Source organism: Melospiza melodia, chromosome 3 (genome assembly GCF_035770615.1).
Source record: "Melospiza melodia melodia isolate bMelMel2 chromosome 3, bMelMel2.pri, whole genome shotgun sequence".
NCBI classification, from domain to species: domain Eukaryota; kingdom Metazoa; phylum Chordata; class Aves; order Passeriformes; family Passerellidae; genus Melospiza; species Melospiza melodia.
The window spans coordinates 41,760,407-41,787,720 of record NC_086196.1 but is presented as its reverse complement, the minus strand read 5'-3'; the positions used below and the strand labels follow the sequence as shown (position 1 = coordinate 41,787,720).

The 27,314-nt window shown below is 37.8% G+C and overlaps 1 protein-coding gene across 1 annotated transcript in view; it reads right to left on the bottom strand.

Annotated features, from left to right (window-relative positions):
• MAP3K5 (mitogen-activated protein kinase kinase kinase 5) overlaps positions 1-27,314 on the bottom strand; it is a 98,183-nt gene that overhangs the window by 4,238 nt on the left and 66,631 nt on the right. Inside the window, exons 13-26 of the mRNA XM_063151472.1 lie at positions 23,838-23,933; positions 22,342-22,423; positions 20,789-20,922; positions 16,779-16,906; positions 15,700-15,836; positions 14,977-15,082; positions 13,846-14,003; positions 13,192-13,369; positions 12,360-12,380; positions 11,122-11,299; positions 10,866-11,034; positions 7,838-8,023; positions 4,497-4,602; positions 1,972-2,212 (exon numbers count right to left, since the gene is read on the bottom strand). Of these exons, the coding sequence (XP_063007542.1) occupies positions 1,972-2,212; positions 4,497-4,602; positions 7,838-8,023; positions 10,866-11,034; positions 11,122-11,299; positions 12,360-12,380; positions 13,192-13,369; positions 13,846-14,003; positions 14,977-15,082; positions 15,700-15,836; positions 16,779-16,906; positions 20,789-20,922; positions 22,342-22,423; positions 23,838-23,933 (1,920 nt within the window). The remainder of the gene's footprint in view (positions 1-1,971; positions 2,213-4,496; positions 4,603-7,837; positions 8,024-10,865; positions 11,035-11,121; positions 11,300-12,359; positions 12,381-13,191; positions 13,370-13,845; positions 14,004-14,976; positions 15,083-15,699; positions 15,837-16,778; positions 16,907-20,788; positions 20,923-22,341; positions 22,424-23,837; positions 23,934-27,314) is intronic.

The following is a 27,314-nucleotide window of genomic DNA, read 5'->3' as shown; positions in this document are numbered from 1 at the left end:
CTGCTGTAATTTGTTCTTTTAGAAGATTGGTTTAGTAAAATGCAGGACTTATGAATGATATCTTATTAGGAACTTGATCAAAATTTGCACATGGAGAGCAAATTCATAAACCTAAAATTGGCTCCTGAGTCTTCAGAATTTCTGCCTTGAAAGGACTGCAGCATCTTCATCCTTTTCTTGAAACCTCTGTCAGCCTGAGAACTATGCAACAACTGTTCTATTTCAGCATGTTTCCTTTTATTTATCCATGTATTAATTTTTTTTTCATTTATACCAGTTGAGCACTGCAACCCTTTTCTGAAAGACAGGAATTCAGTTAGAAAATATGCCACAGAAACCCCTTACCTGCCTTTGCACGGGGCAAACTGAATCCCACGTGATTGCATTGTAAAAACATCTTGCCCTACTTTTAGCTTGCATGGAGGCCCACTAGAAACATATTTGCACTTGATGCTTCCACACCTGAGCTAAGAAACCTTACCAAGTCCACCCTGCATGGGAACAGAGCTGCTCGCTGCATCTACACCCACAGCTGGGGTGTAGGGTGTATTCTCAGTGCAAACTGATACTCTGTCCAGACAGGTCACCTTTCAGTTAACTAATTCCTAGTCTATTTATTCTGGTTGGAAAAGGCCTTCAGGGCCAATAAAATAATCCATTTTTTTCTCCTGAGAACTGCTTGCTGCTTGTGCCAATAAAGCTTTCATAAATATTTTTTTAAAATTCTCTATTGTTTATTAAAAAATTCTGCATGAATGACTGGATGTGATTATTTGGCCAAAGGCTTTGCATTTGAGAAATTTACAGAAGCAAAATGCTAGCAAAAAAAAGTACTTCTACAAGCTGATCACTTCGGAGGCTATTCCCCACCTTAAGCTGGGGAAGAAAAGTGAATCAATCTAAAATATTTATTTATTTCTCCAGGTATAACAATAAGACAATCAAAATATTTCTCAGTGGTCACAAGTAAAAAAAAAATAATTGTGACATAAGGACCCCAAAATACTGATACTTTATTAAATACAGTACAGCCTAATGAATTACTTTAATTATGGCAACCTTCTCAGACACGTGTAAAAGTAAACTGTAATTTAATATTTTAATTTCAAATGAAAATGTAGCTCCAATGAATTTTCTACCAGGATGACAACTGTATTATTGAAGACATGTTCTCTATCAAGGTCACATGTAAAATTTACTGAGGTCAGTGTCATAAATCACATGCTGCAAAAGGGAAATATCTATTTTAACTAGACTATTTGGTATATTTTAATGAAAGGAAAACAAAATATATAGAAGATGATTTGGATTTTTCTCTGACATTTCTTAAAAAAACAATAAAATCTTAAAGAACCACTTTTCACTTGCACAAAGTGCAAGACATATTTCTGAAAAAAATGCAATATCCAATTTTCTGGTTCATTTCTTCTCTTAAGCAAAACACCTATTTTCCCCATCTTTCTCTATTTAATAAAAAGCTAATGGTTGCTGGTAAGCACAGATCCTCCTTGCAGTGTGCACAAAACAAATCTGAAGTAGTTTCCTTATGGAGTTCCTGTGTAGCTGTCTATTAGCTTGAGTTCACTTGCTGAGAATAGCTATAGAAAAGAACAGCAAGTTCTGCCCTTATGGAAACAAAACACAACACCATTTATCAGCCACACAGAGCACACCAAAGAGAGAAAAAGCAGAAGTTTGGCAGCAAGTCAGTGTTTTACAGACCTTCCCTGAAAGGGCACCTGAAATCAAGTCTGACCTTAATTTGCTTCACTCGGGTTTTGTTGAAATTCATACAACTATGTAAGTGATCAGTCACAGCTAAAAAAGGATGATCATTAAAGGGAACAACTTACACTGCAATGGAATTTTGGCACTGTCACTGGTATTCTAGCTTATATATATTTTGAAAGCTAACCAAAGCATACTGCTGTGAGCAGGCTAGTGTCCCTGTCTCCTGATGCCCAGACTTACCTGTTTGTCTCTAATTTTAGCCTGCCCAGCTGGACACTCAGTGATCTGTGAGCAGCCTGGGAGTCATGGGACACCGTGGAGCTGAGTGTGCTTACACCTGAGGTAGCTACTGCATCCTCCAAGACAATGCAAGGCTGCTGGATGGTTTGATTCTGAGGCTGTTCATCTTGATCTTCAACTTCTATATCATCTTGATCAGCTGTATCACTTTCAGATGCAAGGCTAAAATGTGGCCTCAATTCTATTAAAATATAAGCAAGAGAAAAACCACCAAAGAAGGTAAACATAAGTTAAATATTAAAACAAAAGCAGACCCAAGTGACTGTTTCCAGATCATCCTATAGCTTTGGTTACAACAGACCTGAAATTTCTGTAACAGGACAAGAGATATTTTCTAGGGGTTTAAGATCACTCAAAATATAACAGCACCTTTATTTATGCAGATTATTATTCTGCCTGTCAAAGAGCTGTAAAAAACAAACATGTGTATGAACATGATTCCTGATTTGGCTACCATTTAATGTCAAATTGTGCTGAAGTATAGCAGGGTTTCTTCTGCTTAATTTCATTCTCAGTAGTTTGCATTTTCTTATGTGCCTGACTTGAAACATTTTATTGAACAAATAACCATTATTTCTTTTCTATCCAGGTCTTCCTGCTGTTGCTGCTCTGGCATATTTAGCATTCCATCCTTATAAGAATACCATGTTCACCAAAAAATTGCATTCAGACAAAGAGAAGAAATTATAAAGAGGCCCCTCTCCCAAGAATTAAAAGTACACCTCCTTCTACTTCTCACAGGGAACGCTGCCTATTTTGTAGTGATGCACATCCACCAACCACAAACACAAAGCTATACCCTGGTTTCTGTTCCCTGTTTAAACTACCTGCCAGAGCCTCCCAGGTATGCAAGATATGTATACTAGATCTGACACTCCTACACAGCCTATTAGTGTTAACAACATTGGTTTGTTTATTCTAACTATTTAATATAAATCTTTCTTCTTTCTTTCCTTCAATTGTGGCTCCTTATTGCTAAGAACTCCCTCTAGTCTCCTCACCAAAATGTAATTTTTTTCCTGAATCCCAGGAAAAAAATTTGCTTTATGCCCTTTCTGCTGAGTAACTAAACTAACAAGTATGTTTATCTTCCTTACAAAAGACGCGTTTGTTCCTTGATCTATTTCACCTCTTTATTTCAATGCTACATACCTTTCTCAAGGCTGCATATAATAAGGTCAACAGAGCTGTGCTTCCTCTAAATTCAGGAAAGCAGATTTATTATGTAGCAGTTACCCAAATATTGCTAGGCAAATACGTCTGGATTTGCTTTGAACTTTTGTTCTTATTACCAGGATGTACAAGCTCTTTGCCACTGTTCACCACCAGGCAGCATAAAATTGGCTTTGTACCATTCCTTAAACATCCCATAACTTTTAGAAGTGTTAAGGGCAGTGATTATTATCCACATTATAAGAAAAATAATTAAGAAAAAAAGAGTGAGACGAAGGCAAGGGAAAGTAATCAGAAGTAGAGAATCAGCAGATGATCAGTGCCTGAAAACCACTGGGGCACAGAGGATTTTGTTTAAGCTTGACCACCTACAATTAATGCTGTCACAGAGCTGTATGGGGAAGAACAGACAACTTAGGAGGAATTGTAGTTACTCCTATAACTACAGCAATGAAGTACATGCCTGTAAGAGGTGTTCAGCATTCTAATCAGAAGACAGGAGTTTCTTTGTGACTTGAAAGTAACACATAAACTCTACTTATATCTTGCTGTTTGTGCTAGGGATATGGAAAGTAAGAAGAATAGGAATAGATGTAACTTTCAAAGTAATTTTCAGATACCCTTATTGATAATCTAAGACAACCCACTGCAGGAAACAGAAATGTAAGTATTCTGACTTAAAGCATTAAATGAAAATTATTTTGTGATATTTGAAAATATCACCATTAATTCCTTTACCATTAATTCCAGCATTAGAAGTTAAGAAGAAGCAGAAAAACTAAACTTGGAAATAGGTAGAGAAGTAACAGAATGGGCTACAGTTTCATCTAAACAGACTCTTTCCCTTAGTGAAGCCGTACACTCTAAATCCACATTTAAAATACAATGTAGAAATTGCAGCCACTGCAGACCTGTTTGGTTGGTTTTGGCAGGTTTTAAGTCAAGGTTTTGGGGTTGTTTGGGTTTGTTGTATTTTGGGATTTTTTAAAGACAGCTTCTGGCCATAAGCAATAGGCCACATTTTGCACCTCAAAAGATTAGGTCCCAGAGCACCTTAACCTACTACTACTCACCATGTTGCAGAATCATTTAGATTACACATTGTGGAAAGGTGCTTTCCAATGCAGCTTGAACAATACACAGATTAATTTCTGAATTGCAAAGCAGACAGTGAACAGGAAAAAGGCCACTGCTGGTTTCAAAATCCTAAGTGAAGCATCATGATCACAACTCTAAAGCATGTTTAAAGAGATCAGCTGATAAATATTTGCTGAGTATTAAGAATGACTCACCTGGGACCAGAATTGTAATCGCAGTCTGCACAGCTTTTCTGATTATGCTGTCCAGTGCAAACATCCAATGTGGCTTAATATTATGATTTCGGAGAACTTTATTGACCTAGTGAGAGAAAATTCAGTTCAGATATTACATATCCCACAGCTTAAAATGAGAATATATGTCATATGAAGTGTTTAAACTTCTAGATGCTATATCCAAGCAGATGATTACAATTATTTCTTGATAGCAACATTATCAACTTCATCTATTTTAATATAAGTCATGCAATATGTTGTATTTTTCATCAAGTACTGGTTCCTGTGTTAGGTGACTGTGGAGAGAAACTTCAAAAGAATGCAAGCAAGACAAATAACAAGGACTATGTTATGAAAGGCTTGCAGCTGAAGCTAATTAATCTTGTTACTTTTTTTGGCATCGCTTTCACTGCTTGCTCTCAGCACTACTTGTCTATTCTAAAGTACAATTGTAGGAAATATAAAAGAACTAATGTAATGCTGCTCCTACTTAATTCTGAAACTAGTTAATTAATGTTAGTTTAAACAATTAGGAACTTCCTTTGTGTGCTGTACCATTTTCTCTTTCCTTCTGCTTCTTACTTTATACAGTCTGATGGTTTTCTACACTGGGTTGCTCCTAATTGCCTACAGACCTGCTTACAAACTGCTTTGAGTCATATTTTACATACAAAACTATCAAGTTACAGCATTATAAAAAAAGGAGCAACTACTGATAATGAAAAAAAGTGGAAAAAAGATATTTCACTCTTCCTAAAAAAGAGATAAGTTCAATTCCCTCATTCTGTGATAACTTTTCTGTAAAAAATGACTGAAGTCACACAAATTATGCCTTCAGAGGATATGGAAAAGTTATTAGTCCTACTATTTTCGCTGCCAAAAAGCAAGAGTATTCAGTGATGCAGTAATTTATGCAGGTACCTGCACTGGCTTTGGTTGGGATGGAGTTAAATTCTTTCACAGCAGTCCACATGGTGCTATGTTTTACACTGTGACTAAAACAGCCTTGGTAGCACACACGTTTCAGCTCCTGCTGAGCAAAGCTTACATGCTGTCAAGGCTGCCTCCGTTCCTTACACTGCCCCAGCAGTGAGGGGGCTGTGGGTGGACTAAGGGCTGGAAGGGCACGTGGCTGGCACAGCTGGCACAGCTGGAGCAGCTGACCCAGGAAATATTCCCTTCTGTATAAGGTCATGATGGGCAATAAACTAGAGGCTGCTTTTTCCAAAGGAGCTGCTGCTCAGGGACTGGCTGGGCACAAGTCTGCTGGTGGTGACTGACTGCTTTTGCAACACTCGTGAGATTTTTCTCCCCCTTTCACTTATTTAACAATCTTTATTTTGACCCACAAATTTTCTCACTTTTGGTCCTTCCAATTCTCTCCCTCCTCCTGTTGGGAGGGAGTGAATGAGTGACTGGGTAAGGGTTTTCCTCCAGCTGCCAGCCAGGGTCCACCCAGCGCAGCAGTACCTGTGTCTGCTCCGTTCTATGGCCAGTGGCCACGAGATGGCACTTGGACACTGTGCTTGGGTTTGGGAGCCGTGCAGTGCCAGGGGAGCCTGCCCTGGGCCTGGCACCCGGGCAGCAGCTGCCCCTAAGGCTTGCCCACTGCCCTCTGAGGCAGCACAGCCACCCTGTGCCAGCACTTTGCACCTTCCCAAACCGACTGCCACAGAGACAGTGACGTGTTTAGCTACGTCTAGCTTCATTGAGCACTGAAGAAACAAAATCTAACTTTGTCAAGATCACAACCATCCATAGTAATGTGATTTAGTTATTTATATGGCATCACAAAATTACTTTTTCTTGGTTGGTGAGATAAGGATGTTGTGATTATTAAACACTGTAACCTAAGATCAGCTTATTAAGTACCAAAAGCAAGGGAACTACTTTCCCTCACTTTTAGCAGTGCCTCAGTCTCTGCAGCATCGGAGGTCTTGATACTGTCCTGGATTTCAGTGTAGAATAGAAATCTATTGTATGGCCAAAATAATTAAAATTGCACACATTTAAAGCAAAGTTTTTCTTTTCACTTTCTGTGGGTTTAGTTAAATAACAGATCGTAATGAAAGAGACACTTATCAGTTAAAAAAAAGCAACTTGTAATTATGAAGTTAACAGAAAGTAAATTTTTTACTGATAAGAATACAACCCAGGAAATTACTACCAAACAACTGATGCCCAGCAACATCTCTATCAAAACAGTACAAATATTTGTACTATTACCCCCTGCATTGTTTTCTTGACCTTGTATGCTTGTTTTTTCTCCTCCAGTATCAAAACAATATTAATATGAGATTAATAGAGAGAGCTGAAAACATGCTCGAAAGAATCAAAAACTTTTGATTTGTAGAAAGATCTCTTTCACAGATTCATTTAACACTTATTTTTAATAAAAGCATCTAATCTTGTTAGTGTAGTCTATGCAACACTTTACATGCTATGCCATCCTTCCTGACTTGTCTTCTACTTGTCTGAGTGCCCCAGGTTTGAATTCTAAAAGATTCATCCACCTCAAATACCTACCTGAATTGTCATTTCATTTTTACTACATGACTTCTGTCTGGACAAGTGATGTTCAGTACAGCTGCACCCTCCCATGTGTATTATTCATCTTAATAATTAAGCCTAACTGTTTGGGAACTAACACTTAAATACATACCTTAAGAAAACCTTTGCTGTTTGTAAACTGGCTATTTAAGGGCTACCCATGCATCTGTTTGGCTGCTCAATGTAGGAAATGATAAATCTTGCATTTATTATTGGTAGAAAAGTAACAATCCTCCTTATCCTGCTTATTATAAATTGAAATGAGAATATTAGTTTGGCAGAAATCTGCTAATCAAAATACTAAAAATAAGAATTAATATAGCATTACAAGGTAGATAGACTACTATGGGGGCAATGCATTAATTTTTAAGAGAAGTTTAAGAGATCTGCATTTATGTAGGATAAACCTGACATTTATTGTTAGTCTTATTACCCAGGAAACCTTCAAAAATGAGATTTTTTAAAAAGGCTTTCCCTTTTAATAGGCCTTACTATTATGACACAATATTCACACAATTATTCTGAACTTGCTTTATCTTTAATCAGTAAGATATCAGTAGTGTTCAGGGTCTGTGTCCTGCCAAAGGATCACAAGGCAACCAAACCAAGTCACTGCTGTGGGTTCAGATTTTGCTATTACAGTTTCAAAGCCCTCAAATATTATCATTTCAGCAGCTCTGGGTGGAAGTTAAACAAGTTCACTTTGGTCCTGGCTTGTTTCGTTTTTTTCAGTTTAGGTGAACAAGTTTCTGAGTAAAAATGCAACTTACAGCATCTTGAAAACCAAACAGCACAAGCTGCACTTGGCTGATACCGTGGCTGTCAAAGTCCAACTCCAGCTTCAATTTTGAAAGCGTGGTTGCGATGATTTTGCGATCAGTGGACCGTACAAACTCTCTGAGGCTGGAAACGAGTGTTGTGATATGTTCCCATTTTAGCTTGGGTTCTTCAGCTCCCTGGCAGAAGAGAGAGGAAAAGAAATAGTTTTGATAGTCATAGTTTTGAAACATACATCCAGAAAGACTTTAGTTAATAATGTCAGCTGGCAATATGGGTTTTCAGAAACTGCTGCTATGGTTAAGGGGAAGGTGCAGCTGCAGGTCAGGTGCTGGTGGCATCATAACTGCAGCAGCACAGAGCTCTGGGGCTGGGCTCCCTGGGGACAGGCAGGGGGGAGCTCATTGAACAAGTAGCTGACTTCATTTTACACCATTTGCTGAAGAATGTGTGCACGCTGCAGTGTATATGTGTCTTTGTACAGCAATGAATAAAGATATGAATAAATGTACTGTGCACTGGGTACTACAAATGACTCATAATTGCAAACACACACATGCTTTGCAGCGCTTCTAATTTCTGGGTGCCTCTCAGAGACAATGTGCAAAGTCCTACAGCAGCATTTTAAAGAAGAGATTAGTCAATTATGCAGGAGGCTCACAAAGGTACTGCTTGTTTCTTATGTAATTTCCTAATTTCCCTTAATACAGAACTTCTACACTTGGTTGTTCTTAAAGCAAGTCTACAAAGATCTCACCTTTCTAGTATAAATATTCATATGCCTATTTTTAAAAGCTTTTGTGAGCATGAGCTACCAAAAGCAAAAAGCTCAAAAGCATTCATCAGAATAACCAGCCAAAGTAACCAGGAAGCAGAGCACTTTACTCTTTACTCTTATAAGTAAAGTTATGCCAAGTGAATGCAAATTTCAAAGCCAAATCTTAAATTAAGCCAGAGTTGTAGTTCAACATGAAGTATTAGATACTTATTCTGAAGGAAGTAAAGTAAATATTTATATAGACTAAGGACATCCAACATTGATTTCTGTAAAAGAAGGACATATGGTGTTTGGTTCAATTGCATTTGCCAGTTTTATGCCATGAATGTTATGGCTGGCCAGACACCAAGAGCTCTTGTTTGCCAGTAACACTGAGCTTTTAACTATAGTCAAGCAATTCTGATCAGGATGAAACAAGGATAATTTTATTGAGAAAGAAGCTTAAAAAAACTTCTTGTGCAGTCAAAAATACCACGGACTAAAACATCCACCTAAGATAAAAGGTCCTAGCCTCTGATCTTGATCTGCTTTGAAGAATTCACCTGATGATTTTCTATGCAGAAGTGGATCTCTCACTGCTCTGCAGTAGCCAATCTTCTTTCCAGGTAAATAATTAAAAAGCCATTAGGGCAGATAGGTAAATGCACACCATAGCCCTGGACTAGAAGATCCAAGTCCACCAAGGCACTAGGCACTATGGGGACAGGAGGAGCAGTATGACTTGCTAATTAGAAATAGTGACCCATGTTGTGAAGGGGCATTCTCCTCCCTAGCCCTCAAACCCAATGACTTTCCTGAAAGCTTTCTTGTGAAAAGTGTTTGTGAAGAGAAAAACTCTGTGAAATCCTAAACACTGATGAGGCCTATCAAGCAAGTCAGGCTTGTTCTATTAGTAATTTCTTGCATTTCTCAAGGAAGAAAACAGTCTTTGGGAGTCAGAGCTCATCATCCCTTTGAAGGGCAGACAGTCACATGAACATGGGTTTTGAACTCTGGCTCTAAAATTCTGTGTCTCTGCTTCTCTCTCAAGCTGTTCCAGCCCAAGCTGAGAAAGGCATGAAACACTGAGCACACTCTCTGGGATTTGTGATTGCATTTCAGCCTCTCACAATCACTGATTATTACTTGCATACACATGCAAAAATTGTGTCTTTTACAACAACTCTCACAAAGCACAGATCACAAATGTCTTTCTCACTGCCTTATCTTTTAACATTTTCCGTAGTTACCAGGATAACTGTGGGTTACTCTCTCTCCCTCCCAAGAGTTAGAAGCTGTTTTTATTTACATGGCACCCATTTCCATTTACATGCATAATAATCATACTGGTTTGCATCAGTTTCTAAACACTAGTGTCTTTAGAAGATGAGTTGTCATGTTTTACAAATGTTTTAGACCAGCAATACTTTGCCTTGAGAGTGAAGTGAATCAATTAACTACTAACACACACACAAACAAGAACAAAAAATCCTGTCATCCAATTACAGTGTTGCAACACTTAGCAGTGAGGTCATGATCTGTTATTTCTTCAGTGTTGTCCTGAACCGATACATCATCATAATGAATCATCCCCACAAAAGAGTGCCAAAAGGTCATTCTGCAATTATTTTGTTGTTTGTTGAAGCTCTCACAATTACTACATCTTCCCTCCATCCCGTGCTCCCAACAGCACTGCAATTTGTTTTCTTCCCAGGATAGCTGCAATTTGTTTTCTTCCCAGCCCCCTCTTTCCCCTGTTACGGCTGTTGGCTAGGAGGCAATGGTGTATCCATCAGCCCCATTTTTAATATACAATAGCCTAACATAAGGCCAGAGCAGGCCAAAGGACCTAAACCTCCCTTTGTCAAACCAGTCAGTTGGAACACAGAACTTTAAAAGGAAGTCAAGATAATCCACTCCTGGAGATCATCTACCTTATATGAGTTACTCAAATTTGAAAAGCACTGGAAAAATAGAGTATCATGAAAACATGTTTTTCTGTTGTGTTGCCAGTGCTAATACCCAGGTATATACATAGTAATTACAAACAAAAAAGGCCTATTTAATGCATCATGGACAATTTCAAAGCCTGTTTTTAATAACCCAAATCAAACAGAAAAAAAAAAAAAACTTACATGGTGTATGCTTTATAGTTTAATCAAACTTCATTTCTAGCTGCTCTACTATGTTTAATTTCAAGAGTTCCAGGTAACTGCAGAGAAGTCATAGAATTCCATAAAATTCTTGCTGCCCTCTGGAATTACCTGAGTCAAAGCTTCCATCAGGTTCCTCACCACCTGCTCTTGGTCCTCAGTTAATATTCTGTGGAGGGTGGCTCTCCTTTCACTATCCTTCTTCAGCATGAAAAAGCCAGAATCTTTCTCTTCAGGTGAAGGAGGTGCACTGTGATCCTCAAAATGTTCATCTGGGATGCTGAATAACACAGTGAAAAGAAACATTACAAAAAACATCCTGATGCACACATTCCTAATCTAACAAAAATGTCAGGTAGCTCTTTACCTCAGAAAAAGGGACCGGATTCCCTTCCCATCTTTTTCTCCACAGGATTTGGCTCTTGTTTTGAAAGAGAATGGATCAATTTTTAATTCTGTATCAGGTGAGACAGAACCATATTCACTGCTGCTACTTGTATCTTCCACCAGAACAGGGACAGGTAAGGATACGCTCCGAAGATACTCTATTTGTATAGGAATATTCAGAAATTAGAATTTAATAATGCCATCAGAGTTTTGAAGATTATTTTTTCAGAGGAGACAGAAAAACTCCAGCCTTCCCACACACAAACACAAAATATTAGAGAAAAATGGACAAAAAAACCCTAAAACTTTTTTGTCTGGAATAGAGTTATCTTTCAGGTATGTTTTTATTCCTGAAAGATGGAAATGCTGGGCTTCTTGAGAGTTCTATCACAGAACTTTAACACTGAAGTGAATGTGCATCCCCTGTCATGACTTCCAGCAATAGGAAAACTTTTCTACAGGGTAAGTTGTCCAAGCACCTTCCAAGATCTTAATATTATGGGTGTATATATTTATATATACACTACATATAAGTGTAGATACTAAAACAGATATAAGATACATTTCTTCATCAAATTCATTTGTACAAGTTTAATTAATTCATAATCATTGATTAATAATAATAAACATGCAGTTAAGTCATAACTTTTAGTTTTAAATCCAGAGCACACATTGCCACTGCAGGAAACTACTCATATCTATTTCACATATGCACATTTCAAAATGTACTTTAATATCAATTCAGCATGAAGGTAACTACGTGTGTGCTCAGTTCCCTCCTGCACTCTTCCAGGTGATTTCCTGAAAGAGAGGAATATCCTGTATCCTGGTCTGACAAAGGGTCCCAAATGCATTCTGGTTTGTCACTTGCAGAATTTATTCTAACAAAAATCTATGCTATCATTCTCCATAAACCTTGTCTCTGTGGCTACTATGAAACAGCCATTGGTTTCCACCAAAAGTCCCCATAAACAACAGCACAGCCCTACAAGCCTGTATCACTCACTCACAATTAAGCCATAGTCTGGTAGGATTAAAAACAGTATTTCAGATATGCACAATGAATTAGATGTTCCTAACAGAGAAGGGTCACTTATCTTCACAATTGTGATCACTTCTCTTTCCATCTTTTTAGTGTTGAGAAATTATACCAAGGTAAGTGATAACTACAGTATCTACACAGGTATGGTTTTGATGGAGAAGTAGGTTAAAACTCACCATTTGTGTTGGCTGAAAGGACTGTGTGAGAAAAGGAAAGAGAAAAAAGGAAGTTAAATATGCTGAAATTAACTGAGAAAAGTCTAAAGGGTAACTTCCCATTTTTATGGATTATCTCAATTCTCCTGGCTGCAGTCTCCAAAAGTGTAATTTATTGCAATTTAATTTTATTCTGAGGGAGTGGAAACTACAATAAAAGTGATCATCAACTATCATCTCTTTACCTGATATTTTTTCTTTCTTTAATCATCTAATGCTAAAAATATACAGAACATATTTTCCCAAGTATATATCTATACACAATAGAATATGTTATTACTGCTCTCAAAACTCCTTTGCTACTTTCCATAATTTAGAACACTACAGGAAATGAACATTTCCTGAAATGAAATTTCATGAAACAAAAATAATGCAGTGTATGCACATTTGCTATGGGACAAAGATTAATTCTGCTTATGTAGAAAACTCCACTGAGATTTAATAGCTTGTTCTAACCTTACACAAAATATACTCTATATAAATATTTTTTCAATGAAAACGTATGCAAATTTAAAAAGGGAAAAAATGAAACAAAAATGCAACAACCATAAAAGATGCACAAAATCACAGACCTAAAAAATACTAGAAATATTTCTATAAATTGCCTTCTGCAACAACATGGTAACAGAATTCTGACACAAGGGCATTTCTGCAGTAAGCTGCTGGTAGAGAAGGCCACAGCTGAGCATTCACATGGGATGGAGATCCACTGTGCTCACCCTAAAGACTAAATCAGCAGTTCCAGGAAACATGGGCAAGAGGAAACTTCCAGATTGAATTTAGCAATGCTTACCTGAGAGCTTTGAAGGAGACTTTCTTTTCTTGCTTGAAACCTTCAAGAATTCATCTATAAGTAACTCATGAGCAAAAGCTCGTTTATCAGGATCTGGTTCAAAGCAACGCAATATGAAAGCCTTGGCTTCTGCAGACATGGATTCAGGAATTTCTGGGTGTATTTTAAACATCCCCACCTGAGACAAACAAAGGGAGAAACAATGGCCTGAACTGTTCTTCCCCCAAACACTAAACATCATCAAAAAATTGTTTAGATAGTAGAAGTGGTATATCATTTTCAGGTTTTAATATTAACCTTATACAATTGGTTTATTAATTCAGAGAAAAAAACCCCAAACTATTACAAACTGCATAAACAATTGCATTTAAAAACCCCCACAGCTACAAGTAGAGGCTCTTCACAAAGAGAACTGTTTCTTTTTTTCAGTTTGGTGTTCTTTCTTAACACCCAGGCTGCTGAATAGCTGCTATCTCTCTACTAATCTATTCAAAAATACACAGCACTCCCTCTCAGGTGAATCAGATTATTGTTCTTAACAGAATCCAGGCACTTCCTTTATCTCCCTTTCTTGCAACCTTTAATTCTCCAAAACAGTCATCAGATTTCCTATGTTTAGAAATATTACTCAGCTGTACAAAGAAGATATCTGACCTTAAACATGGCTGCTTGTGGTTCTCCCAGTTCATAAAATGGGGGTTTCCCTGTAGCCATCTCAATGATTGTGCATCCCAAAGACCAGATGTCTGCAGCCTTCCCATAGCCACGTGGCCCTTTGTCTATGATCTCAGGTGCCATATACTGGAGGGTACCTGTTTAAAACACACTCTTTTTTGTTTACTTAGGTGTAATAATGCTGCAAATAGCTAAAAGACAAGAGGAACAAAATGACTGAGGAGTGAGCAATATCAGAAGAGTTAAAAAAAATCTCCTTTTATTATTCAAATTCAAAAATTTTCACATGCATTCTATATAAAACTCAAAATACTGCTCAAGATATTAAAGCACTTGGTATCATCTACTGATCTGGAGATCGCTTTTCAATGTCAATGACAACTGCTAAATGTTTCAATGAGCTTTGGATCAGAGAGAGTTTTCTTTTTTTTCTTTTTTTTTTTTTTTTTTATATCTTAAGCTTAAAATATGGGAAAGCGCTCTGAATTGTACCCAGAGAGGAAAAGGAAGAGAAACCTGAAATCTTAACCTAAAAGAGTAGGTGAGATGAACATTTTCTTCTGAAGTAAGGGAATTAATGCGACACATCATGCTGCACTCCGTTCCTTTTTCAGAAGCAATGGAAGAGCAAAGGATGGAATTAAAGTAACAGCCACTTCTCATTTTACATAACTATTTAATGCAGTGTCACTGAATGATTTACCACCCAAATCAAATTCTCAAGCAGAAGGAGGAGCAACCGAATGACAGGTTCTGCAGATACGCAATTCTGGCCATGAAGCCAGGATGTCCAAGCCAATCATGAAAGAAAAAGATCAGCAAGATGAAAAAGCTACAGGCACAAAGGAGACAGACTCAAATAAAGCACAGAAGAGACACAGCTCTTCTGTTGTAGAGGACTTTGATGTCACAAGTGGAACATCCAAAACAGCACTCTCTTTGAACAGTGCATCCAAGTACAGCATGTAGCTTAAGATTATATATCCCAAAGTTATTCTTCCAGTAACCTTTCATACTGATTTGAAGTCAATGAAAGTTCAGCATCTGTGGATTCTGACCCTACATACACAGTTCGAGTAAGGATAAGAAAAATCTCCTCTGGGAACATACCAGTGAAGGTTTCAGTACAAGGATTGATTCCTGCAAGTCTCTTTGAAGTTCCAAAGTCCGAAATCTTTAACACTCCACTGTATGTGTTGATAAGCACATTATCACCCTGAGGAAAAGAACATGCAGAGCAATTATTTTTCTCTGCAGACCCTTTATCTAAGACTTTTTGCATAACCTGTTTCTACAATACACTCCTTACTAAGTAAGTGACTTCTTAGGAGAGGAGATGAAAGAGAAATCAATACTGTTCCTGCTGTATGCAATCCCATTAACAAAACCTTCATCTTAGAGTGAATTTCCCCTCTTACCAGAAGGAATTCAGTTAAAGAATACTAAAAGAGGGAAAATGGCTTTTTTTAAAAAAAAACAAGCCAAGCACTTTTTCATCTGCAATCTCCTTGGAAAATAACTTGCTAATTATACCATCCACAATCTTCTTCACTTCAATCAGATTTTATGAAAGTTCAGTCATGTCTTTGAAATCAGAAAACAAAGTATCTACTTTGTCACATATTAGGTTGCTATATGATAATTTTTCTGAAATAAAAAAAAAAAATCAACGTATTTTGTTGGTGCAAATTGAAATCAACAATGGTTCATCTATGTAACCCATGGCTGAGAATAGCAGAGAGCTTTCAGAAAAAAAGGTTTTAAATTGCAGGATAAATAAATGGTTATGCAGCTACATAACACTGTCAGGCTTAATTCTCTGCAAATCCTTACCTTTATGTCTCGATGCACTATTTGATTATCGTGGAGGTATTTTAATCCTTCAAGAATCTGCTTGGTGTAAAAGCCAATTGTCTGCTCATTATTTTTTAATGGTCCCCATTTTGATCGTAGAAGAGCAGAAAGACTGCCTGTAATTTTGGAGAGCAAAAAGTAAGAATAAAAATGCGATTAAATTCTGCTTTCTCCCACAAAGGAAAAAAAAGTAACAAGAAGCATCAATCCTAATCCAAGTGTAGGCATCTCATCTATAACCAAAGTCATCTCCAGTCAAATGCTTTCTTGCATCACCACTGGCCTGTGCAATTAAAGAGAGAGTCTCAGTCTCTCCTGGGCAGTTTGCAAAAACTGAAGCCCATGGGAAGGACTTGGATTGGAGAAGCTCATGGAGGACTGTCTCTCTTGGAAGGGACCTCATCCGTGCTGGAGCAAGGTAAGGAAGTGAGGAGTCCTCCTCTTGAGGAGGAAGGAGTGACAATTTCCATGAACTGATCACTTTCCCCATCCCCCTGCACCACCGGCAGGAGAAGAGAAAATCCTAAATGAATCTAAGTCCAGAAAGAAGGGAGGGGTAGGGGGAACATGTTTCTAAGATTTGGCTGTATTTCTCATTACCCTACTCTGGCTGGGTTGACAATGAATTAAATGAGTCTCCTCAAGTCAAGTCCATTCTGCCTGTTAGGGTAACTGATGAGTGATCTCTCCCTGCCCTTATGATGACCCATGAGCCTTGGGTTGCATTTCTCTCCCCTACCCAGCTGAGGAGCAGAATGACAGAGTGGCTTTGGTGGGCACCTGGGATCCAGCCAAGGTCAGGCCATCACTGATTTGTAGGTAAATGGAGCTCAGCTGCTACAGCAATGATCTGAGATTTATTGGTAGCACACCATATCTAACTACTCAAGCAGTTTGAAGACACAATTTTCCCTACTGATTTCAGAAAGAGACACTGTAGAATATTACACCTGTATGAAATATGTCTCATGGCCCTATTATATGTTTTTATAATTTTAAAATGCTAAAAAACCAAAAACACCGATCAACCACCAAACCAGTCTTCTTCCAAAACTTACCACCTGGTACCTGTTCCATGAATATTTTGATGAAGCCATTCTCACTGAGAGAACCTAAATACTGGACAATGTTCTTATGTTTGAGATGCTTATGCAAAGCTATTTCTTCATGCAGAGGTTGGGAGTACCTGGAAAGCAAAGAAGCAGTTTATTCTTCACCTTGGTGAAAAAAGCCTTGAAAGAGCTTACTTTGAAAATCAGTATTTGTTAAATGAATTTAACAACACTGTTTGTGACCAGCACATGCTAAAATATTGTGTGTTCATATGTAAATACAAATAACATATAAAAAAAATAATATTGTGTATTCATACAAACAAAATGTTACAAACATACATAGAGTGAGGAAAAAAAATTCTGAAAAATAAACTACACTCCACTCTAATTCCAAGAGAACAGTTGTGAAAGTGGTTGGATTCATATTGGTGCCAAAGTGAACTAGTAAACTATAAAGCCAGTGTATAAATAAAAACAGTTCAATAATGAAAATTAATCACCATTTAAATTTTATGGTAGAAGCCTTTGCTGAAGTCTAGATGGGGCATCAGAGTAAGAAAACAGAAATAATTAATCAAGATATATTTAAAACAACAGATTGAAACAACTTTACCAAATTCAATTTTGTCCAAGGTGAAGTATTTTTAAGAGATATGCTTTTCAACAGTCTTTTTGGCAAGAAAGTTTCTGGAGACAGGATCTGTCTCCAGTGTTGAACACCACCAGAATTCAGCAGCTGATGCGCTGAGGTAATATATTAGTTCCATCCTGAGACTCTTCCTAACATAGGCTAGCCCTAACCCTTCCCTTGGAGGTGGGTCAGCTGCCAGATTTTGTGTATTTTCTGTGTATTTCTGGCAAAATGTAGACAGTATGCTGACAGTCTGGTAGTTATCTTCTCTAAAGCACTAACATCTGTGGCAACACTTCCAGGGTAGCTGAAAGAGATGAAGGACACTGACCTCCTTCTGTCATTCCAAATGTGAAAAGTACTTGCAGCATTTGCAATTGAGGTTGTTATGGGAAAAGTACCTGTGACTTCCACTCCCTTTTATCATCTCTCCCTCAAAGAGCATCAAGCTACCAGTGGAGGTTGAACTCTTAATATAGTGTAGGGAAAAGAAAAGAAAAGTGATCATCTGAAAATCCCACTGGAGAACTGTTGCAGAAAATAATTATTTGGTTAATGAAAAGTATGATTATGCAACTCTGAATCCATTTACTAAAAACTAATTTGACTTTTGTCTTACCTCTCCACATGATTATAAATATTCTGACTACATTGTTAGTCATACAGAAATGCAAAATCAAAGATTGTATTCCTGAGTTCTGCTAATGAGATATTAATTCTGAGCAACAGCAAAAAGACCATTATAATTCTTCTTCCTGCACTTTTAAACAGCACAGTTGAGACTTGAGCAACAAAATAATTTTTCAAACAAAGTAAAGCCATAATAACATTTTTCCCTAGGATGAAGCACTTTTTGCTTTAGAATTTAATCACTAGAAGACTTTAAATGGTATGAACAAAAATTCTTAATCATCATCATAGAATGGTTGGAGTTAGGGAGAGACTTTAAAGCTCCAACCCTCCTGACATGGGCAAGATATCTCCCACTGGACCAAGTTGCTCAGGGCTTTATCTGAGCTGGCCCTGTCAGTCACTCTTCCCTTATCTGCCACTGCTGTAACCCTGTCACAGAAGGCCACCAAATTTGTTAGGTGTGATTTGCCCTTAGTGTTGCCACGTCCACTGTCACCAATCATCTCATTATTTTCCATGTGCCTTAACACAGTTTTAAAGAACACCTATTCAATGATCAAAATCAGCAGAGAGGTGAAACCTTCATTAAGTTCCCTGGGTCTTCCTTATTCCCTTTTTAAAAAGAGGGGGTTTATTTCCCTTTTCCAGTCAGTGGGAACCCATGGATGCAACTCTTCAGGCCCCATGGACATGTGCATGTTCAGGTTCCTCAGATGGCCTCAAACCTGATCTTCTACAGAGGGTGGTTTTTGTTTCTCCCAATCCCTGCCCTTGCCTCCTGTGGCTTGGGTGGTGTGGCTGGAGCAATTGTTGAAGACTCAGCGTTCTAATGTCCTGGACACCCAGGCCTCCTGTTTCTTCCTGGAGAAGGTCCACATGTTCCCTAGCCCTTCTGTTATCACCATGTACTTACAGAAGCTTTTCATGATGCCCTTGACATCCCTGGCAAGATTCAATTCTGTTAGGTACTTTTGCTTTCCTAACCTGATCCCTGGCTGCTCAGACAATATCCAATTTCTCTATATTCCTCCCAGGCAACGTGTCCTTGCTTGCACTCTTTGTAGGCTTCCTTTTTATGTCTGAGTTTTCCAGGAGATGCTTTTTCCTTCAAGCAGCTGTCGTGGCTTTTTCTCCTGGCTTCCTCTTTGTTGGAATGGAGAACGTGTCTCTGTAGTCTAACATTTCCTGACAAGTATACTACTCAATAGATTTTATTCAACATATAGCAAAATTGAAGACTCACGGTTTTTTGCAGGAAATATTTTAATTTCCAGCCCTGCCTGACTCAGAACTTAAATATTTTTTACAAATTCAAAAGGTGGTAATTCTTACTTATAAAATAATACAAATTAACTTCAGACATTGTTTTCTTTCTATAGACTTCTTTCAAAGTGTGAAAAGATCGTGTTACAACTAACCTTAAATGAATTAATAATATTTTTTACTTTGCTATTAAAATAATAATACTTGAAATTCTTTCTGGAAGCCTCTAAACATTTAGATGAAAGACTAACAGCCTCTTAACAATCTCTTTTTGTGGTACCCTTTGCATACTGAACCTGAAACTTTTTCATTTAAAAATTCTTTTAAAATGTGTATTGGAGAAGAAAAATCTGATTTTTTTTTTCTTTGAAGGAGTTACTGCTGTATTCAGGCTATCTTTCTATTAATCACAGTTGTTACAAGAAAATTTCTTCTAACATACACAAAACTTGCAACTATTTTGGGTCAACAGATTGTTTTATGCAATAAGGCCATACTTTCTGGGAAATCATAACATATATTGAAGTTCAATTGGGAATAACAATATAGAGGATGGAAGGATTCCCCTCTCCATAATCTAAGTTCTAGTACCTTTAAGAGATTATGAGAATGGAGAAATTATTAAACCACATATCCATTTGACCAGCCAATCTATAAATGAGTTCCAAAAGATCAAAAAGTGCTAATTTTTAAACATCAAAGAAAAAAATAAGTCAGAACAGAACAACCAAAAAGACAGACCCATGAAGAAGAAACTGAGCTAAGCTTGACAGTTTAATACAATCAGTTTCCCTTGGAAACTCTTTAGATTTCATACCACTTTTATCACAATATTTGTGGAAATCTGTGTATATAAAATAGCATAAGACTATGAAGACCGGTAGACTTTTTGTACACAAATACTAAGGACATGAAGTGGCTGGTCCTTACATGGAAAACTTAATACAGGAGAGAGGGTTACACATACAGAGACACTCAGCATTAAAAAGAAATTAATGAAGAGATTATTCCACATGATTTATTCTAATGTTGAAGCTTCAAAATATTTGGTGCAAAAAGAAGAAAGAAAAATGTCTTTATCAACAATTCAGGCCCAGAATTTTAAAGGACTGCACAAATAATGAATTTCAATAGGTCTTTTATGAGGACATGCCAGAGTATGTCTAGGTAGATAGGGCTCATGACCAGCTGTTTGAAGTAATATTCTGCACTTCAGTGGGTTTTTTTGTTTAGTTTTATTTTGTTTCAAAGAAAAAACACTAGTATCAAACCCAGCAAACACCTAAATTCTCAATTGTGATCACAATCTACTCCACAACTTGGAAACATTTAATTACAAAGAAAGGGAACACTGCTATATACCGCAGACAGGTAATTTATTGGCAGCTTTGTAGAAGAGGCACTCTTTGATCTGCAAATTGATTGAACACATTAATGATGAAATCATGTAATGCCCCAAATTTGGAATTAGCCAGAGTTACTATACCTGCTGTCTCTCTCTGGGATTTCTTTAATTGCAATTCTGACTTGATTGCTCAGATCTCGTCCTGCATACACAATGCCGTACGTCCCTTTTCCCAGAATGACTCGCTCACCATTCTCATCATACTCATAATCATACTGCAGGGCAAACAACAACAACATGAAATGGAGCAGAAGGATAACACTTATTCCATCTGACCCTGTGATCATAACTGAGGCATCCAAGATGCCAGTAGCTTTCTGCAGAACACAGAGGATGAAGGAAAAATAACACTTCAAGATGACAACTGGGATGCCGTGCAGACACACCGATGATTCCCCAGTGGCTTCTGAGGTAGCCTTCTCAGGGAAGAGCTGAGCTGGGCTGCACCCAGTCGGGGCAGTTCCAAATCGTGTCTCAGAGAGCAGCTCTGCCAGCAGGAGCTGCACAAGCAGAGCCGACAACAGAGGGCACTCACTCTGCGCCAGACGGAGCGCCCGGCTGCTGCTCGGGCTCAGGGAGCAAGGCAGGACACGCTTCATTCCTCCCAGGGGCTCCCCTGACCTCCCCACGGCTTCCAAAACCAGCACAGCCTCAATTCCGACACTGCCAGGTCTGCCAGCAGACTGTGCCAATGGAGGTTAGTCAGCACTGCAGCGCATTAAGCGTGGTTTCAGCTGAGTTTGAATTTCAAACAGTCTAAGGCCAGCCCCAAAACATTTGTTAGAGAGATTACCAATGAGTCCCCTTGTGTAACACAGACACTGAATTTCACAAGCTCACTCCTGGGCTAAACCCAGTAGCTTAGGCCTAGTTAAAGTATTTTATTTTTTATTTTCTTCCATATAAAGACAGCTATCTTTTTTAATAAAAGAAAGAATTCGCTACTTCTTTTAATAGTTTGTTTAAACAATGAATTATTCTCATGGTAATCATGCCTCTTAATTCAAACTTTGCTATCATTATTAAATTACATTTTTATTCAACAGAGTAAAGAGACCATTAGCACATTGCTATTTTTCCTGCAAAAATACTTACCACTGTAATGAAGTCACCCACTGCTTTTCTTTTTGCTAAAATAAACAAACAGGCACCCTAAGGTTCTCCACAGAGGCTCTTTTTCTCTGCCACAAGTCACCCCAGTGGTTTCCCTGTGTTCAATCTCTGATTTCAGAGAGAGAATGTTATAAAATGTGTTATAAAATTCTAACATCAAAACGGGGACAGAGAGCTGTCTGTATTCATCACATAGCACTGACTCTCTCAGTTAGTTATGGATGTCTCTAGAGCTTCAAGACATCAGAATTTCATGTGATAGGACAGGGGCTTAGGTATGCTCCCTGCCACCTCAAAGAAGGCTTAATCACCTTAAGAACTGCATTGCACCCAATAGTCCAGTACTCCCTCTCCAACTATGTGTGTGTCCAGATAAAACTCCAGGTGAGAACACAGTGTAAACAGTAACTTCACTAATTAACTTCATTAATCCCTAGAAAAGGAATGAATAATTTACTTCAGAGAAGCGCTAGACTTCTCTGCATAATTTTGTATGTTGAGAGAAAAAAAAGTACAAATACCTCTAGAGAGTCTCCATCACATTCCCCTTCCTCTGTAGTCTTCCCCATTTCTTCAGTGATACTGTTCACCATGTCAAAAAATCTGTACCAAAAATAAAAAGGAGAGGAAAAAAGCAAACACACACTTGAGACAGTAACTTGAGACAGTAACTTAAGACAATATAGGAACAAAGTAATGAAGGGATCAAGAGAGGAATTAAGTACAGTAATTATTATTTTATATGACTACATATTATGTAATAACAATGTATATATAAGTACAATTTATACAGCCAGTATAAATTCAGTATTCAAGTTTGCATTTCTTGCAGAAGAAAAATTTTGTTTACATGATTATTTAGCCATCAAAATCTGAAGTTTTTCCACTCCTTTTGCATGTGCAAAAAAATCCATGATATCTGAAATTACCAGTGGAATTAGTATTTCAAAATCCACAGCTCAGTTGAAATGCTCATCCTATACCACATTTCTTTATGTCCATTGAAAGCACTGAAGCATCATGAGAAGTGCTGGGAAGTTTTGCTATTTGGAAGAGCTTTTGTAGTGTAGGAATGCTAGCTTCAAGTTTTTCCTTGAATGGAAAGGATTTCATAACTTTTCATTTAAAAAAATACTATTATAAATTCTACCCTTTTGAAAGAAGGCAAGTACAAAAACCATGTCATGCTAAGGTATTGCTTATTTCTCTCTTCAAAAGAGCTCAGATGTGAAGGGGAATGAACATGGTAAAGAACCTATATGAACTGGAATGGATGAAGGACAAGCTAGAGATTGGGCTTTGAGGTGGATCCAGTCATTTAACAGAGAGCTCTGCAGTGCTTTTAGGCAAATTTGCAGCCATTTTAGCACAAAAAGATGTGAAATTTCTATTGGGAATGCTTCCAGGATCAATTCAACACCACAGCCTCAAGCTTGTGGAGCAGAAACACAGCTTAGAGAAACTGAGACACCCCTAATTTTGTGCAACAAAGCTTCGCCAAGTTTCCTGCAGGGACAGAAGAACAATCTTATTTATGTAAACATATGCTAATATAAAGGAAATCAAGTATGTTGGTTTTAATTGTAAGTAAAGCTGTATTTACAGTTACAGAGAAACTTGACCAGACTTTGTTGTTACTCCAAATGTTCCCACTTCAATAAGTCCTTCTAAAGTTTAGGATGCTTTGTTTAAGTGGTGGCACACATTTTTAGAAAATGTAATATTGTAAGTATCACAAAACTAATCCCAGAAAGGTGTGTGTAAAAAATAATTAGATTTATAATTGTAGTTGCTTCTAATGTTTGCCTGAGCTTGTTCTTTCACCCTTCACACATCAGATCTCCAGTGTATTAAGGTACACAGGGTGCTGTGCATTAAGCTTTAACACAAAACACACTGATCACTGAGGACGCTCAGATCAACTTTCCCATAGTTCTGAAACAGTCAGTCCCCGTTGTGCATGCAGGGATCTATCCCATCACAGGCCATGGCTTTTTGAAATAACACTGTGACCCACCTTCTACAATGAAGTTCTGTGCAGAAATAGATTTGAAAGTCGTCTGAATTGTGCAGCACATACAAGAAACAGCATCGTTCTTCGAACTTTGAAATGCTGAAAGAACAGCCAAGAGAGTTATTGAAAGATGCATTTAGACTTCTACCAGCTTTGTCAAACCATACAGATCAACCCATTTAACATGGGAAAGCACAAGATTAAATCTGAGAATCCACAGCTTTTCCTTATTGTAAAATCACTCTTTTGTATCCTCCAAAGTTCACATTCTGATGTTTGCTATCATTCAGCTTGCCTCGCTAGTCTACACATTTCCCAACAAATAGTAGGAGCAAAGAAATTCATAGGAAGATTTCTATTGACCTATGACATTTTTGTCTTCAGTACATTTAGGTAAGGGTCTGCAACCAGAGTGAAACATCCTTCAAGGATCATATTAGAAAGTTAGACTTTGAACTGAAATGAAGAGTTCTTTGTGCTTTAGACATCAGCCACAGCTCAATTTTGAACACAAAATTTTCTACTCAGCTCCTTGTTAATTGGTACCTTGATAGTAAGTAGGAAAAGTGTTTTTAAATTAAGTCAGCATCTAAATATGAGATGAATTACTTTATTACACTTGCCTGCTCACGTCTTCCTTCAGTTTTGGTTTTATCTGCTATAACTGCAGAGCAAAGATAAAAGAGGAGGCATGTATGCCATTTTCTTATGGGTGCATGAATGTCTCAGTGCAAAAACAGAAGAGGTGCAAACTTTTGTACAGTTGCCAGTTTTCCACCCCAAGTAGGCGGCAGTTCGTGCAAAGATATTCATTCACCAGAACTGTTTTATATGCATGTCATTACTCTGCTCCTTATAGAAAATATTAAATGTAATTTGAAATAGCTCTTTCTTTAACTTTGTTACATATTGAGTGCCAGCTGTCAAGCTGATGCAATATAATTGATTCTCACTATATTAGAAAAGGATGAAGGGAAATGGCTAGAGGTGTTACAAGGGAAAATAATGCAGTATTTTAGAAACCAAGACAAATTAAGACTCCTTATTAAGCTTATTAATACACTGGAAAAAATCCATAGTCCCAGTGAAATCAGTCTATTTTAGATGGATCAAGACAGTCATCGTGTTACTACTTAATTTGTAGCACAATAAAGTAGAATTATGTATTATGTTGTACCAAAGGATTGATGATTTGATTACTGTAACTGGGTGAATTTTTTTAAGTATCAGGAAATACTTGGAATTTTGAGCCTTTAATAGGTGTTTAAGATTGTCTGGTACTTGCTCTCCTTCATGGTTGCTCTATTGTAAAACCCTCTAAGTTTTGATGAACAAGTGACTCCAGACAATCTGGGGTGTCTGCCCTTCATAAAGCTACTTATGAAAAGAGTGAGCTTCATTGTAAGAATATTTGTCTCTGGGTGTGGTGACTCATTTATTTTTACATTAGGAAAATTCATAAATGCTAACTAGTGCACACATTTAGGGAGACAGTCACCATCCTGAGCTTATAAACTAACTTTTAATTCAAGCTTTTCAAGCATAAAAGTAAACTCTCTAGAATTGGAGTAACTGATATTAATAGAATTACTCATTCAATTTCCATGTGCAGTGAAACATTTGACTGACTAAATTGTTAGCTGAAACCTGACATGCCCAGAAACCACTGACAAACACAGCAGTGAATAAAAGGGTAAGAATGTGGAGTGTACACATAGGCCAGGGAAATTCATAAATATTTAAGACCTTTAAGTGAGGGTTTACGTTGCTTATATGTTGCTTTCCTCCCTGGGGAAAAAAAAAAAAAAAAAGAAAAAAAAGCTAAACTAGAAAAAGGAAGACTAAAAAAATCACCTGAATTATAAAAAGACACAGGATAATTTGCTCAGAAAATGCCTCACTCTGACAGTGTCCAAGCAGATGTAGTATCCACTGACATCTGCGACAGCAGAACTGGGGCTGAATTTGCTAAACTCCACAAACACATGGGGAAGCAAGAGCAGCATGGCCTTGTGCCCAGCTCATGTGCATCCAGAACTCCCCTTAGTCGATAAGAAATACTGCAAATGCTGTAACTACTGATTACTAGTACTTCCAGAAGAAGCAGCAGATTCAACAGGTGAACACTAGCAGGAATCACAGAAAAGGAGCTGTATGGAACTTCAGTGTGTTTTCGAGAAGTCTAGCAGTACAGGCACCTCTTGTTGTAATTAAGTAGTCTGATGAGATTCAAAGCTCCAAGAGCTTGGGATGGAAAACAAACATCCTTGTCTCAAGCTTGTCTAAGTTCTTGAGCTACAAAAGAAACAGGATGCAGACCTCTGAAGCACACTCCCACAGAAACAACACGAGTAGTGGTTATTTCATAATCCAGAACTTCTCCTGAACAGTGAGTAAAAGCCAACTTGTAGTCTAGCAAACTTCAGACAGTCACTTAGTCTTCTATTGGAAAAATAAATTTCCTACCTTCTTGCTCATATGCTGCCAGCTCTGCAGAAGAATAGGCACTTTGCTTGATAACCTAAGATGCAAAGTACCTTGAAGAAAGAGCCATGTTCCAAAAGCTCTGATAAATCCTTTAAAGAATAACAGCAGTTTCTGGGCTGATTCAGTAAGAAACACTCGTATTAAAGAGGTCAAGAGGGCATATGGCAGAATCAGAGGTATTTACATTGGCACACAAACCGCTAATCGATGAGTTTCTTACTCCAAAGCCAACTCCTATGACTTCCCGCATACAGAGTGTGCTTTAGTACTGTTCTGCTCAGGGAGTTCTACATGCATTCCAAGTTGTTTTGCAGCTCTTGAGAGCTGAACCCTACTACTTGTGAAACAAAATGCTGATTATGCTGGCTGTTACACGGCATGCAGAAGAAGTGACCCTCTGTCACTGCAGTGAAGTATTTACCAAAAACGTGAGCCATTTCAAAGCCAGGTGTCTCTTCAGACCCGCTGTCTCCTTGTGGAGTACCATAAATATTTATGGAGGCCTTTGTCATAAAAGCCTCCAAGATCATGTACAAAGACCTGCTTTGTACATTAAGGCTGCATTTCTAAAGCTGACTCTTACTAGTCTAGAAGGGCTGAGAATCCTTATAAAGCTGGGAACTGCCCCTTCCTAGACCGCTTTAAGTCTAGGAGCCTCAAAATAGCCAAAAATAGTCTTGATACAAAAATAGATTCGAAGCAGGCCTAGTTCTTCAGACTCACCCACTCCAAACAATACTTGCCTTCATAAAAGTAGGAAAAAAAACCCCGAAGAACACTGAAAAATTAAGTGATCAGAAACTTGCATATATTTAAAAGAAGAAGAAAAAACCTCATTCAGCTTCATGCTTGCATAAGATAAATATTTCCCCCTGCAGCTCCTCATGGAAGGAGCCAGAGAGTTCTCTAAGAATTCACAGTGACTCTTGGCTCATTGTAAAGTCATCTGAGTTGTTTTGGACATCTGTTCAGATGAACAGATTGGAAAATCAA